Genomic DNA, 15,962 nt, shown 5'->3' on the forward strand with positions numbered 1-15,962 from the left:
CACTCTATATTGCTTGTCACATTATATGAGAGTATTTGTTCACATATCTCACTGGTTTGATGATGCACTCTATGGAGGGGAGGGGTTGATTTTTATTCTTACTTACATCCCCAGGGCCTGGAACAAAGGAGGGCTTCGTGAACATTGTTGGACAGTGGCAGCAGCAGCAAAGGTGTTTTTTTGTTTGTTTGTTTGTTTTGCTTTGCTTTGCTTTGCCACAGGTCCTGGGAAGTTCCTTGTGGCCAGGAGCACAGGACAAGCTTCTGAATGACAGGACCTCTTCTCCCTCCCTTACCACATTCTCTGGTGGGACTCAGCTCGGACCCTGGAGAGGGCAGTCCCCCAGCTCTCGTACAAGGAGGGCATTCAGGGGCCAGAGTTTGGTTGGGGGCTCAATGTGTCTTTTGAAGGACATCAAAGTTACTTTTCAAAACCATGATGATAGCTCCCTAGGAGGGGGAGCAGACACAGAGATGGAGTCACCATTTATGACCAGGGTAACTTTGAACAAGTTAATTCATCTTTCTGAGGTTCAATACCCTCATCTATACAAATGAGAAAATATGCAGACCTTATTGCTGTGAAGATTGATAATCACTATTTACCGAATTTATTGGAGCTCTAAGGGCTCTACAAACACCACCCAGTGAGAAAGCCACAGAGACAGAATCAGAACTTGAACCACTACTCTATATGGAAAGGACATAGAAAACTGCAAAAGAGTACACAAATGTTAGGTATAGTCATTTACTAGTAGTTAATTTAGATCTGAAAACCTTTGTCCTGTTAGGAACTGAAACTGGGGGGCAAAGACATTTTTCCTGGGCCATGCACGGTAAATAACTATTACAGGAAATTCAAAGGTGGGTGGTGGCAGGGAGAGCTAGTTGTCCACCAACAAATTGTGCTTCACTTTCCACAGGCTGAAGTGGCTGTCCAGACAGGATTCCATCTCCTGGCTCCTCTTGCGTGTAGGTGGGGCCACGCAGGAGCTTATCCTACGGAGTGTGATCAGAAATGACGTGTCATTTGCAGGTCAAGATGATTAGGAGAAGGGTGTGGATAGCTAAAAGGTAGAAACAACCCAAGCATTTACTGACAGATAAATGGATAAACAAAATATTGTCTACACATACAATGAAATATTAGTCAGCCTTAAAAATAAATTAAATTCTCACAAATACTACAACATGGATGAACCTTGAACATTATGCAAAGTGAAATGAGTCAATTGCAAAAAACAAATATTCCACCTATATAAGGTAGCTGGAGTAGCCAAATTCATAGAGACAGAAAGCAGAATGGTGGTTGCCAGGGGCTGGGTAGGGGTTGGTGGGGAGTTAGTGTTTAATGGGTACAGAGTTTCAGTTTGGGAAAATGAACGTTCTGGAGATGGATGGTGGTGAGGGTTGCATAATGTAAATGTGCTTGGTGTCACTGAACTGTACACTTAAAAGCTGTTAAAATGGTCAATTTTATGTATATTTTACCACAACAAAGAAGAAGAAGAAGAAAGGAGGAGGAGGAGAAGGAGGAGGAAGAGGAAGAGGAGGAGGAGGAGGAGGAGGAGGAGGAGGAAGAGGAGGAGGAGAAGTGACTTCTCTACATCTGCCATTTAGATGCAGAGAATTTCCAGGTCCAGAGACTGAAACAGCCACACAGTGGAAGTAGCCACATGACAAAAAGCCACTTGCTGACTAGGAATCTGGCATTGGGCTCGTCTGTGAGTGATAAGTAAACTTCTAATGTGTGAAACCATTTAAATTGGGGTTTAATTTGTTACAGCAGTTAGTGGAACTCTAACACAACCTGCAGCCAATGCTGATGGTTGATGTCACAGGATGTTAACACTGCAACATGGTCCCCTGAGAATGGCATGAGGGACAGTTCCAGAGCTTGGCTTGGTTTGGGGCTAAGGAGATGTTGGCACTAAGGGCCCACCTTCAAGTTCAGCAGTTCTCAAAGACTGAGTTTGAATCCTTGGCTGTGAGATGGATTCCAAGGACTCTGTTACTGAGGAAACCCAACTGAGTTTATCTCCTTGAAGACACATCACCCATTCAGTGCTAAGAACTGGGTATAGAAATGCAGAGAGAGAAGGGAACTGTGGCCCTCAGACACCCAAGGGCAGACATGGGAACCTGTCCCCACATGCTCTTCTCAGCACCCCTGGGCCCAGGGGAAGCGACTTCTGTGGCTCCAGTTGGGCAGCAGCCTTAGCTGAGCATAGCATTGAAGGGGGCAGGGATTGTCCTGTCTTGTGCTCAAGGGACAATTGCCAGTGGGACCTGCACCAGGGCTAATGGCTCTGCCACTAACCCCAGGATTAGCAACAAGAGGAGTTCCAGCCTGAGGTAGGAGAGCAACCAGGACAGGCTCTGGGGCTCAAATGGAGTCATGGAATTACAAACTGGCAGCAACTACAATAGTGGGAGCTGGTTGTTCAGACTCTGGCCCCTCTGACTTTAGCAGCCATCCAAGACCCCTGCATTTGGCAGTGACTGAGGAGCTCCCTAACCTCAAGGCATGCCTCTGAGGTGGCTCCAGGTTTCAGATAAGCATCCAGATAAGAACACCTCTGGACTTCTTCGGTTCATCACAGGACAGTGACCTTGGGAAAGAGAGAAGGCCTTCCTTGTCCTTGCAATAGAGGGGCTGAAGCTGGGGCCAAACTAATGGAACTGATAAAAGAGGTACCACCTCATCTCATTCTTGATTTTGCAGAGAATTTATTGTTTTAATGAATTAGAGCAGTGGTCGCCAACCCGTGGTCCGCCGACCACTGGTGATCCGTGAGGTCCGAAAGGTTGGCGACCGCTGAATTAGAGCAATTCCAGGTTACTTTATAATGACAATACTCTTATGTGCATTCCTCATGTGCTCCTAAGCTGGAGAGGAAGCAATGGAGTTAGGCCTAGGGAGCCAGGAATTGCACACAAATTTGACAATTGTGTCAAAATGTGGGAAGACCCATAGGCGTGAGTCATGCAGGTGATGGTAATGTGAGTTGCATTGCAATAAAGATGGAGAATGATTGATCTTTATAGATTCCCACCCCCTATCCTACCCTTGGATTCAATGTCAATGTTTATTAAATGCACGATTGCCTCTCTCTTCCTCATTATAGCGTAAAATCTCCAGGACTCTCTGGCAGTGGTCATCACATGGCTGTTGGCTCTTACCTCCCCTTAGCTTGCCCTGGGCATTCACTGTGTGATGTGACACCAGGCTCTGGGGCATTCAGAGATAACAGCACAACATTCGAAGAAAAGAAAACGTGCAGATCCTGCCTTCCTTTGCATTCCCTGTGTCTTGGCGTCTCTTGGAGTCAGTTCTCCATCTTCCTCTAAGGTGCCTGTTTCCTCCTCCAACTCTGGGCTAATGTTTGCATTTTTCCTTCACAAGGCCAAGGTGGAGTGTAAGCACCCTCCCTATTGCCTGAGCCCTATTTAAAGAAAGTTGTTTTGGCTTCCCTGGCATTTTTCACATCTCTGCTGCAATCGCAGCCTAGGCCTTGTGCAAGAGCCAGCTGATAAGCATCTTAAGCCAGCCTTTCAAATCGTGCCGAGGCCCCAGGGCCAGTGCTGAGCTCTAGCCCCTCCAGCCGCCTGACCTGAGCAGGGCCCAGTGGGGAGTGGAACACCTTAGGAAAGGGGGACCTGTCCCCCACCAATCAGAAGCTGACTCAGAGCTGCCAATCTGGAATCCTAGTTTCCACAACATCTCAAGGCTCTCCTAGCCACTTGCTGTCAGGATGACCCGCCTCCTGCCTGGCTGTCAGTGCTCACCTTTATTGGAAGCGCTCACTGGGTCGTAGGAGTATTTTCCCATTCCCTTCAGCACCTGAGTGGGTTGGTGGTTGTGGTGACGTGAGGTCATTTAGAGACCTGCCTGCTCAATCTCCTCTGTCCCTCCTGCCCTCTTGCTGCCACTGGGAATGGGCAGAGCTATTCCTAACACATGAGTTGAGCAACACTACAGGGAAGCTATGCTAGAATGTGTATACCCAAGCTGAGGTCACCCTGCCTTGCAAAACACGAGTCCACTTCCATGGAAGGGCTAATGTGCCCAGGTGTCTGCATATTCCTGGCGGGGCAGGTGAGAGTGGACTTGTGTTCTTGGGATCACCTCTGGCTCCTAGTTTCCGCTTCCAATGGATTCTTTCAGTTTGAGTTACTTTGTCATCTGTGTGTGCTGTCCCAGGCCTGCACTCAGAGGTGGAACTCAAGGCCTTGTCTTGAATTCCATCAAAACCAAACTCCCTGCCGAAGCCGGTTTGGCTCAGTGGATAGAGCGTCGGCCTGCGGACTCAAGGGTCCCGGGTTCGATTCCGGTCAAGGGCATGTACCTTGGTTGCGGGCACATCCCTGGTGGGGAGTGTGCAGGAGGCAGCTGATCGATGTTTCTCTCTCATCGATGTTTCTGGCTCTCTATCCCTCTCTCTTCCTCTCTGTAAAAAATCAATAAAATATATTTAAAAAACAAAACAAAACAAAACAAAAAAACCCTCCCATGTAAGACCTTTGTGTATGCCGCAGACTGCCCAGGCTGCTCAGGCCAAGGGGATTGACACTGTGGCAATGCAAATAACTTCATATGGAATTTTTTATCTTTAACGATCTTCTTTGAGGCTACCCTGATGTCCAGAGATTTCTCACTGGCCAGACCACTGGACATTACTAAAAAAGCTCATGTTTCTCAAAAAAGTGCTTTATGAACCACCTTTACTAGAATCACCAGTGTAGAATGGGACAGAGGGTCTGTTGGAGGGCTGTGTGTGTGTGTGTGTGTGTGTGTGTGTGTGTGTGAGAGAGAGAGAGGTGTAGTTTGTTTGTTTGGATTTTGTTTTTGTTAAAATTTTGTTTGTATGTGAACCTTTACATTTGAGGGTGCTCCCCCATGATATTTAGTGTCCACTCGCTAGAGTGGCCTCTTAGACCACATCCACAAAATCTAAAGAGTTGAAAGGAACAGTGGGTACCATAAAATTCAGGGGTTTTCAAGCATTTTGCTTGCATTACCCTTAAAAAATGTTTGAAATATTATGCACTCCCCTCAAACATTTTTGTGTTGATATCTAAAATTTTTCATCTTAAGTTTATATTTTTCATCTTAAGTATAAACAGCTGCAAGACACTAAATTTCATTGTAACTTTAAAATATTTTAACAGTTTAAACATAGAATTCAAGTGTTATAGCAATTGATATCCTCCATCATCCTTTTAAAAATACCATGAATGTGCTGTTCTTTAACAATTGGAAATATCACATTACTCCTTTTTCTCTGTGACTTTGAATTTTCATTTTCCTCCTCTATATGTTTATCTTAAAATAATATAATTTATGATGAAAATGTTTTATTAATTGTTTTATCATAGTTCTTTTAAAAGTGTATATACATCAGTCTGGCCAGTGTGGCTCAGTGGTTGAGCATCAACCTGTGAACCAGGAGGTCATGGTTAGATTCCCCATCAGGGCACATGCTCGGATTGCGGGCTTGATTTCCAATCAATGATTCTCTCTCATTGCTGAAATCAATAAAAATATAGTTTTTAAAAAGTACATACACATTCAATTTTCCTTCCATTTCTGTGGCCATAAAGCTCTAAAGCTGTGCTGTCTAATACTATAGACACATGTGAGTATTTAAAAATTTTAATTAAATAAAATTTAAAATTCAGTTCCTCATTCATGCTAGCCACATTTCAAGTTCTTCATGGCCACATGTGGCTTATGGACCATATTGACAGACAAATAGAAAACATGTCCATCATTACATAAAGTCCTATTTTACAGCATGAGTTTATAGTGTGAAAAGACTTTCATCTGGAACTAGTTGTTATCACAATTAGTAGTAGCACACAATTCATCAAAATAACATAGATATATCAGCACATTTATTGAACCATTTGATAAGATTATAATCCAAAAAGTAACATTTTCTTGGAAATGCCTTTCCACATTATATAATCGGTATAATTGGTTCCTTTTCTTTTCTTCTTCTTCTTTTTTTTTTTTTTTTTTTTTGTATGTATGGCTATTACTTTCTCTAGGTTCAGCACCAATTCTACCTTTAATTTTCATTTTAAAAAATATGTGCTAAGAAAACTTGCTCAAAATTAAGGGGGTTTATTGTAGTGATATTATTTGACTCTTTGAACAAAAGTCACACATGATGACAAGGTTATTAGTGATTTATCATCAGATATTAAAAGTTCTTTAGTTTCTCCTGCACCTTTGCTAAAATGATAAGATACTATCTGACTTGCAAAAGGATTTGTAATCCAATCTTTAGAGTAATTTACTTTCTTGACTAGAACCAAGAACTTTGAACTCTCTCTATGGAATCCGGAGATTTTTACAAAAAAAAAAAAAAAAACAAGATGACAGAATGGGCCACATCTTTCTTCTGAAAAACACAGCAAAGGGGCATTTATTAAAGAGGAAAGGCGAACAGCCCACTCCGGTGAGTGTTCCAGGGAGACTGGTTTTAGTAAAGAGGACATCTGGCTGTGAGCATCTAAAAATTGATTTCTTTAGAATTTCTGCATTGCAACCCTTTAGAGTGTCTTCATGGATCCTGGGAATATGCTTATCCCAGTTTAAAGACCGCTGCTCAAAGAATTCCAAATGTTTCTCAATTCAGCTCTCACCTTTTTCTCTCTTGGCCACTACATATTTTTAATACAAATACATGAATTCGTTCAGCATATTTAAGGGCCTATTCTCCCCCCCCTTTCTTTTCTTTCTTTCATTACAATAATTTATACCTAATGTAGATATTTAAATAAGGTACACACATCAATAATATATAATAAGCATACATTTATTTATCTATAAATATATAGTATATCATAAGTAAGCAAATACCTGTGAACCCACCACTCAACTTGGGAAGTAGAACAATATCAAATGACCCCAGTTCGTTTCCCTCCTTCTATCCTTCTAGGGACATGATCAGGTTGTACTCCCTCACTCCCTTGAAGTTACACATGGCCATGTGACTTGCTCTGGCCAATAGAATGGGGTAAGCAGAAGCAAAAAAAGTGCCGTTTCTGGGCGGCCTTTAAGAACCAGTGCATGATTTGCCACGTTCTCTCCCCTCTCACACCTACTAGAGACATACCAACTGACGGAGGCCCTATTAGCTTGCCCACAGCTCACGTTTGCTGTGTTTGAGCCATTGTGACTTCAGGTATTGTTTGTTGCAGGAGCATAATTAGCCCATCATAACTGAAACAAATATCTCTGCCTCTTCATGTATACCCCTCATCAATGTTCTCCTTCCCCTGTCCCCTAGAGACAACCACTATCCTTGCTCTTCTTTCAGGTTTGACCACATACTTCTACCCCTAAATAATATTTAATGTGTTTTGGGACGCTATAAATATGAAATCACATTTTATTATTTTTATAAAATACTGGTTGTGAGATTCATGGATAACTGTGAGTACACCACAATTTACCCCGTTCTACTGTTTATAAACATTGAAGTTGGGGTTTTCTTGGTTACAAATAATACCACGGTGGCCATGCTTGTACACATCTGTTGGGAAAGAAGCATGAGGTCTTCTTTGGAGCAGCAGTTCCCAAAGTGTGGTCTGAGGACATCTGGGCGCGGCTGACACCCTCTCAGGGGACTCTGTGAAGCCGAAACTATTTTTGTAATAATACTAAGATGCTATTTGCCTTCTTCTCTCGAGAGTGAACAGTGGAGCTTTCCAGCAGGTACATAACATGCGATATCACAAGACACTGGTACAGAAGCAGGTATGCGAATCCTGTTGTCTCCTATGAAGTCAGATTTGCAAAACTATGAAATGATGCCACCCTTCCCACTAAGCTGTTTTGCTTTGGAACATACAGCTATTTTTTTTCCCCGTAAACGTATTATTTATGTTAGTATGTATTGTTGCTTTTAAATGAATTAATTTTTGAATTCTTTGTGTTAAGTTCTATGGTAAATAGAACTCACCTAAGCAAAGGTTATTTGAAGTCCTCAATACTATTTCAGAGTAGAACGGGGTGCTCTGGCTCTCCTGGACTAAAAAGGAGCTTCCACGGAGAAAAAAAAAATGTTCCCCACATTTTTTTCCTCCCTGTCTTGGAAGAAAGAATCTAGAAGGCCCGTTCTTGCCTCAGAAACACAAAGAGGTAGAGCGTATTTTTACTTTCCATTATTCAAGGCATTCTCAGGCAGAGACCACAAGTAGCTTCTAATATTCCTTCTCTGAAAACAGACACACGCACCTGGGAACAATTGCACTCACAGGAAGTAGACCATGTGCACAACAGCCTGGGGGAATAAAAACCGTCCTGATTTTCAGAAACATGTTTACTTCAGAGCAGGGTTTTTAACCAAGAAAAATGCTTCTGGGTTGTGTCCACGCCCTTGATGCCCTGTCCCTCCTCCCTTCCCACAAATCTCCCACTTCCGTCACAAGTTGGCAGGAACTTGACGTGCCTCAGCCCTGGGAGGCCTGCCAGAGTCCTCCCACGTTCCTGAGAGGTTCTCTTCTATTTCTAAGCAGAGTTGTTTAAAACCGGATGCCACACGGAGCCCTGGCTCCTCGACCTCCGATCCCCCCCCCCCCCCCCCCCCCCGCTCTAAATCCCTGGCCCCATGGAGTAGCCCTCCCCGCTCACTGTTCCTGACTACAGAGCCAGACCGTGTAACCACAGCCAACTTCCTCTGTGGGGTGGGTAGGCGCAGGCTTTGGGCCAATGCGGGGGAAGCTTCCAGAGGAAATTTCACTGGGCAATCAATGAGACTTCCAAAAGACCCTTCAGCCACCTCTGACCTCAGCTCCTTCCATTACCTTCACCCCCTGCCTCAACGTCCTAGAATCCTTAGGCCTAAGGAGGCAAGTTTTAACAAAAATGAATCTAAAATTTATCTGTAATAGCAAATGGATAAAAACCACAAGAAATTTTGAAAAACAGAAAGTAAAGGAGGGGAGCATTTGTGTTGTGTAATATTATAATATTTTAATTTTACAATAACAAATGGCTTTATACCTATGTGCAGATTGACAAACAGATCTCTGTAAGGAAATAAAGAGCCCAAAAAGTGTATTTTAAAAAGGTGGAAATTCAAACCAGTAGGGAAAGGAAATTTTTTTTTTTTCATAAAAGGGTTCTCAGAGAGTTGATTAACAATTTGAAAAGAATACTACAAAATAATGAATCTAAATGATACGGAATTTTTGGACTGGAACACAGATTATTTGTCCGCCGGAATTGAAGAATGAATCCACAGACAGAAAGTGGTATAATAAAGGTGGAGATTTACTGAAGAACAAGTACAGACTCCCACATGGGGAGAGGGAAAGAGTCCCACAGAATGGACTCCCACGTGGGGAGGGGGAAAGGGTCCCACTGGGTTCCTTTTCCCTATGGCTTATAAAGGCTGCCGATCCTGGTGCCTTGACATCCCCTCTGATTGGTCACTATTCCCTTACACTGGTTCCTATAGTAACTCCTGGGCTCAAAGGTTGAACCTCACTTGTGAGGTTCTCTCCCCCACCCCTCCTTCCCTATTGTTTTCCTATTCCCTTTGGGCTTTCTCCCTCTCCTTCTGAATGAAGGGCTTCCTTCTCTTTATTTTGTGAATATAGACCTTTTGCTGTTCTCAGTTTCCTCAGTCTGTGGAAATATACTTGTTGCAGCTTTCCAGCTCCCCCATTCTATGGAAATATACCTTCTGCTGCTCTGCAGCCGTGCTTTCCTCCATGGTCCCGTTAATTTCCTTCTAATATTTCCTAAACCTGTCCTATTTTACCCCCAAAATTCATATTTCATAAATATGACATTATAAGACAGCTAGAGAAAGGTAAATATATGAATTTGAGATAGAAAATAATTTTTGTCTATTATATTGGAAAAGATTGATGGTATTGACTCTAAAAATTTAATAGCTTGGGTATGTAAAAAGATGGTCAAAATTACTTTTTTCAAAACTCCATGCAGGTCCATATTAGCCTTACAAACCTGACAAAACTAGCTTAGTGTGTATAGCCCTTGTCCTGGGACATTTGTAGAAAGTTAGCAGCAGCACTTATTTAAAACTGCAACTTCTTGGGACAGCAATAACAATTGGAAAAGATAATTTAAAAAATTAAAGCTGAAAAACTTAGCCTGGCTGGGGTGGCTCAGTGGTTGAATGACTGGTTTGATTCCAGTCAGGGCACATGCCAAGGCTGTGGACATGGGGTGTGTAGGAGGCACCCAATCAATGTTTCTTTCTCATTGAAGCTTCTATCTCTCTTCCCCTCTCTCTAAAAATCATATTTAAAAAAAAAAAAAAAGCTGAATAACTTAAAAGTAAAAACTGGAGAATGAGAAGCTCCAGCATCTTCCTGGGAATCTAGATGGTCACATGCATGTGTGCTACTCAGGAAAGACCAGAGACGGTCCTAATCTTTCACCTCTGGCTGACCTTGTAGCTCTGCAGAAGCAGTACTAGTAAGTAAAGGCTAACAAGAGTTGTTAAGTGCCTGAGGGGTTGAAGATGTGCCTCAACAAGCACACAAAGCCTCTCCACAATAGCTGGTGGACTTACTACTTCCAGGCATTTGAGCAATCTTTATCCAGTCACTAGTTGACCACTTAGCTAACCAAGCTGAGGATCCAGTGACCACACACAACAAGGAATACAGGCTTTACAGAATTTGTTCATAAAATTTACTAAACAGATAGCAACAAAAAAACTAGCAGTGACAATACACTGTGAGTGATGAAATCTGGTTTTCAAAGTTGCCATATCGTATTATTTAAAATGTTCAGTTTCCACAAAAATTTATGAGAGCTAAATGTAAGAGCTAAAACTATTGTTAAAAAATATAGGCTTAAATATAGGATTAAGCAATGATTTCTTTTATTTTTTATTTTTTTTTGCCGGGGGGGAGAACCAAATGCTTTAATAAGAAGCCCCACAAACATGGGAGCCAAGGAGCAGGGGAGGAAAGTGACCCAGGAAAAAGTCCGGTCTATGACGTTTCAGTCAGGTGGGCGCTGGGGGGTGGACCCACAGCGAGGGCAGCCCCTCCTCTTGACCTCCAGGGGGCGCCACGCAGTCTTCCCAGCTCAGCAGGCATTTTGGGCAACATGCTTCCGAAGACCACGGTGCTGCTGGATACAATAAAGATTTATTAAATTAAAAAAAAAAGAAGAAAACAAAGCAACTAGCAAGATAATATGAATAACATAAATCTGTTATAATAAAAATAATTTTAAAAATGATGTTTGCAGAGCATTGAAAGAAATGTTTGAACATGTGGGCACCAAACTGTTAACAGTGGTTGCTTCTAGAGAATGGAATTACTCCAGCTTTTCACTTCCCGCTTTATAGATATCTACAGCATTTACAGTTTTATAAAAGTACACGTTGTTTTGGTAACTAATAAAACTTGACATAAAAACAAAAACAAAACACAAACCCTCCTGATGTGAGTCCCGAGCAGAGGCCGCCTCCGCGGTGTGCACCCTCCCTCGTCGGCTGGACCCAGTCCTCTCACCTGCACACGCAGCGGGTGTTCTGGCACCGCTGTCCCCGCGGCTGGTTCGTCCAACCTCTGGCTCGTCTCCAGCACCACGCGCCCGGCCTTCCTGGAGCTCCGCACCTTCGCGTTCACTGTGGCCCTTGCCTTGACGGTTCTCAATTTTACAAATTACATTGGATGGACTTTGTTCCTTTTAGAACGCCTCTTTCTGGTGGGTAACCCACAGCACATGAATTTTAGGAAGGCTCGGAAGGCCCTTCTAGCCAACCCCGGCCGGCCCTGGCTGTGGGCAGAGGAAGAGGCGGGGGTGCTGCCCTCAGGCTGCCCAGCTTGGCGGCAGCTTTCAGGGGCGGCTCCCTCTGGGGCTCCACCCCTGCTGCTGCTGCTGCTGCTGCTGCTGCTGTGGAGGAGGCGGCTGTGGGTCGGGGGGCAGCCCCCAGGGCCAAGCTGCAGGTCTGGGCTGGGGGGAGCTGTCCCGAACTCGATGGACTCCAATGGGGGAGGGGTGGTCATGGATTCCAGGCTGGGTGGGGGCCCGGTCACGTTCAACCACAGGTAGTGTGGGAGGATGGAAGACTCTTCAGCCCCCCCATCAGATGGCTGAGACCCCTCTTCAGTCCCCCCATCAGATGGCTGAGACCCCTCTTCAGCCCCCCCATCAGATGGCTGAGACCCCTCTTCAGTCCCCCCATCAGATGGCTGAGACCCCTCTTCAGTCCCCCCATCAGATGGCTGAGACCCCTCTTCAGTCCCCCCATCAGAGGGCTGAGACCCCTCTTCAGCCCCCCCATCAGATGGCTGAGACCCCTCTTCAGTCCCCCCATCAGAGGGCTGAGCCGCCTCGTAGCTTGAGGAAATGTCACTGCTGTCCGGGGAGCGGTAGGGCCTTACCTTCACCTTTCGGCCTGGCATCTTGGTCTCCATCATCCTTAGGATCAGGTAAGTGCCCATCTCCCTGTCATATTTCCTCTCCCCTACAGACTGCTCTACCTGGTCTGGCTCAAAGCCCAGCATCTGCATCATTTCCAGGACCTGGGGGTCCAGGTCCCCCCCGGGCGGCTCGCTGTAGGGCCTCAGCTCCTCCTGGCCCCTGTTGAGCCAGGGGTGCTGCATGACCTCGTCCAGGGTCGGCCTCTGGCTGGGGTCCACAGTCAGCAGCCACCTGAGGAGCTGCTTTCCTTGCCTGGACATGAGGGGTGGGGCCTCGAACTGCCCGGCCAGGACCTGCCTCTTAATCTTCGCTAAGCTCTGCCCCTGGAACGGCACCGTCCCCGTCACGGTCCTGTACAGGGTCACGCCCAGGCTCCAGACGTCCGCTTTCCGGCCGTCGTACGGTTCCTGCCGCAGGACCTCCGGGGCCATGTAGTAGAAGGTGCCGCAGAAGGTGCTCAGTTTGGAGTCGTCGCTCACCCTCCGCCCGAAGCCGAAGTCGGCCAGCTTGACGGTGCCGTCCTCGTCCAGCAGGATGTTGTCCGGCTTCAGGTCCCTGTGGGCGTGGAAGGACATGTGTGAACACGTGGGCACCAGACTGTCCACAGTGGCTGCTTCTAGAGAAGGGACTCACCCAGCTCCCCGCTCCCCGCCCTATGGCCATCTACAGCAGTGACAGTGTGACAACATGCACACGGTGTGGACTAATCAGACCTGTGGGCGATGCCCCGCCGGTGGCAGTACTGGAGCGCCGACACCACCTGCCGGAACGCGGCGCGGGCCTGCCGCTCGCTCAGCGGGCCGTGGCTCTCCAGGTGCTCACGCAGGTCCCCTTCCCGCACGTGCTCCATGACCAGGTAGAGCACGTCTGGGGTGGCGATCACCTCAAAGAGCTCTGTGATATTTGGGTGCTGGAGGCTTTTAAGACAGTAGACTTCCCGAGAATATCGAGAGAAGCCCTTCGGACTAATGGCTTTTACAACCACCTCCGTCCCCGTGGGCACGTGCCAGGCCAAATACACCTTGGCACAGGCTCCGTGGCCAATCCTGTACTGGAGAACATAGTCTCCAATACAGTGCTCCTGGGTGTCGGAGGGGGCTGAAAAGTCATTAGACATCGCTACTCCAAAATAACAAACAAAAATAAATAACTAAAATAAAAAAGAAAAACAAAAAGAAAAATAACACAAAAAATAAAACAAAATTAAATTAAATAAAAGAAAATAACAAAATAAAAAAATAATAAAAATAAAATTAAATTAAAATGAAAAAAAAGAAAAATGAAAAAAAAAATAAGAAAACAAACAAAAATGAAAAAAATGGCAAAACCTATCTAAGGAGTCCAAGTCCACAGGTCACCACAATCAGCTTCCTGGGCTATAACGGACAAAATCCTCGGCCCAGTCAGGGCCTTTTTATAGGAGTGGTTTGCAATTCCATCACAATGGCACCTTATGAGGTCAGAGCAAGAAATGGACCAATCCCAGCTGGGGAGTGGTTTGCGATTCCATCACAATGGCACCTTATGAGGTCAGAGCAAGAAATGGACCAATCCTAGCTGGGGATAAACCATAGTGGTTTTCGCACTTTTTGGTCTCATGACCCTTATACTCTGGAAAACACAAAAAGACACACACTTTTGTTTATTTGGGATATTATATTGGTATTTATTTTATTAGAAATAAAAATCTATAAGATGTGTGTGTGTGCGCACAGAAAAGTCTGACTTATTCTCATGCTCCAGTTCTCAGTCCAAATATCACCTGCTTAGTTCTAAGTTCAGATATCCCTGATCCATCCATCCCTACCTACCTCACTCAGGCCATCACGTTTGTCATCTTCATAGCACCGACCACAGTGGGGCTGATTCTTGTTTACTGTCTGTCTTTCCCATGAAGGAAGGGGCAGGACTACAGTGTTCCCGGAGTCTAGCACAGTGAGTGGCAACAAAATAAGTGTTTAATAAATGTTTGTTCACTGGATTAACAGAAGAGTTTGTGGTAACAAAATATGACCAACTATTAATCAAAGTGATTCTAAAAAACAGTCATGTTCTGTCCTCACTCAGCTTTTGGGGCAGATAAGACAGGACCAAGGAGTGCTAAAGTCTGGGTTTCCAGGTCTGTGGTTGCTCAGTGAGACTGAGGAAAAGCCAGCTGGCAGGAGCCTCGCTGTAAAGATTCAAGAAGATGATTCGTCCTTCCTCTGGCACTTGCTAAGGACGAAATAAATTTGGACCTGCAGTAAGGCTGCAAGGTATGTTTACATTTTGAATATCCATTTCCAGATTACACAAAAGATTTCTCTGGATGAAAGAATGTCTACAGAGGTACAAAGGGTGGGGTAATATGTTGGGGCAAATTCCACCCTTTATGGAGGCAGAGAGGGAGCAGGCAGCCCTGAGGACACTTTGGGGGAGCCTCTGGCATATTCTATTTCAAACTAATCTTCTAAGAAAAATTCCCACTTTCAGTACATCGAGTGTTTTAATCACATGTATGTTATTCTAGTAATCATTTTCCTTTAACACTTCCTAAAGTCTCCGCTTTGTGTAAAGTGAATCTTTAGAGGGATTAGCCTGTGAGCTTCTCCCTCTAAAACACTTTCGTTTGTTCATTTTTACCTTCCTGCTGTGATACCCAGCTCCTAAACATGATAGTCTTTGCTGCTGAGCTGATTGGGACCCAAATGGGGGACATTTCATCAATTCTAGACAGATGTTTACAAGTTACAGTCAGAGATTACAAGCAATGATTTCTTAAATATGACACCAAAAGCACAAATAATAAGAATGAGAAGGAAAACCCCTATTTTGTAAAACTACTGTTTGGAATTCTCTGCTGTTGTTTTAGACAGACTCTTATTCTGAAAAAATAACTTTGCTTTAGCCTGCTTGAATAATGAGGAAGATAAACTTCGCTGCCTGACCTTATAGGCCAGACACTAGATATGCCCATAATCTCAATGCCATGCCAGGTGCATTTTTTAATTGGATAGAACTGTGTTGTTTTCAAGGCCAGCTGCGAGATAACCACTAAGTGCACATAGGGCTGGCTCCTTAATAAAAAGGGAAGTTCTGCTTGTAGCTTTGCTTAGAATTTGAATTCATTTTCTCTAAGCCCACCGCGGTGAATAAAGTGAATCTCTCCAAACTCTCCTGCATTGTTTGATTGTTCCGAATCTCTGTAACACTATAGTCATAGTGAACAGCCTGTACAAGGCTGAGAGGTGGGAAAGAGCAAGGTTCACAGCAGGGCCAGCAAGTGGGTCCCATGTTCTGAGCCTGAGGGAGGGGAGAGGTGGCCTGATTGGAGGCAGCCAGGTCGAAGGGTGGAGAGGCCAGAGGGTGTGGAGGCCATGCCAAGGAGAGTTTGGCCTTTATCCTAAATTTTTTAAACAGGAGGCCAGTTCACTGTCTCTCAGACCATTGGAGGGCCGGACTATAGTTTAAAAAAAAAACTATGAACAAATTCCTATGCACACTACACATATCTTATTTTGAAGTAAAAAAACAAAACAGCAAAAACACCC

General features: G+C 44.7%; 1 protein-coding gene across 1 annotated transcript; it reads right to left on the bottom strand.

Annotated features, from left to right (window-relative positions):
* Nucleotides 1-392: 392 nt before the first annotated feature.
* Nucleotides 393-13,549, bottom strand: LOC307111639 (serine/threonine-protein kinase MARK1-like; the record flags this gene model as incomplete). The annotated part of the gene is made up of 3 exons (XM_079791631.1): nucleotides 393-449; nucleotides 12,393-12,987; nucleotides 13,146-13,549. 3 exons carry the CDS (start codon nucleotides 13,547-13,549, stop codon nucleotides 393-395), a joined length of 1,056 nt encoding a protein of 351 aa, XP_079647757.1.
* Between the last annotated feature and the right edge of the window lie 2,413 nt (nucleotides 13,550-15,962).

Source organism: Cnephaeus nilssonii, assembly GCF_951640355.1.
Source record: "Cnephaeus nilssonii genome assembly, chromosome: 15".
NCBI classification, from domain to species: domain Eukaryota; kingdom Metazoa; phylum Chordata; class Mammalia; order Chiroptera; family Vespertilionidae; genus Cnephaeus; species Cnephaeus nilssonii.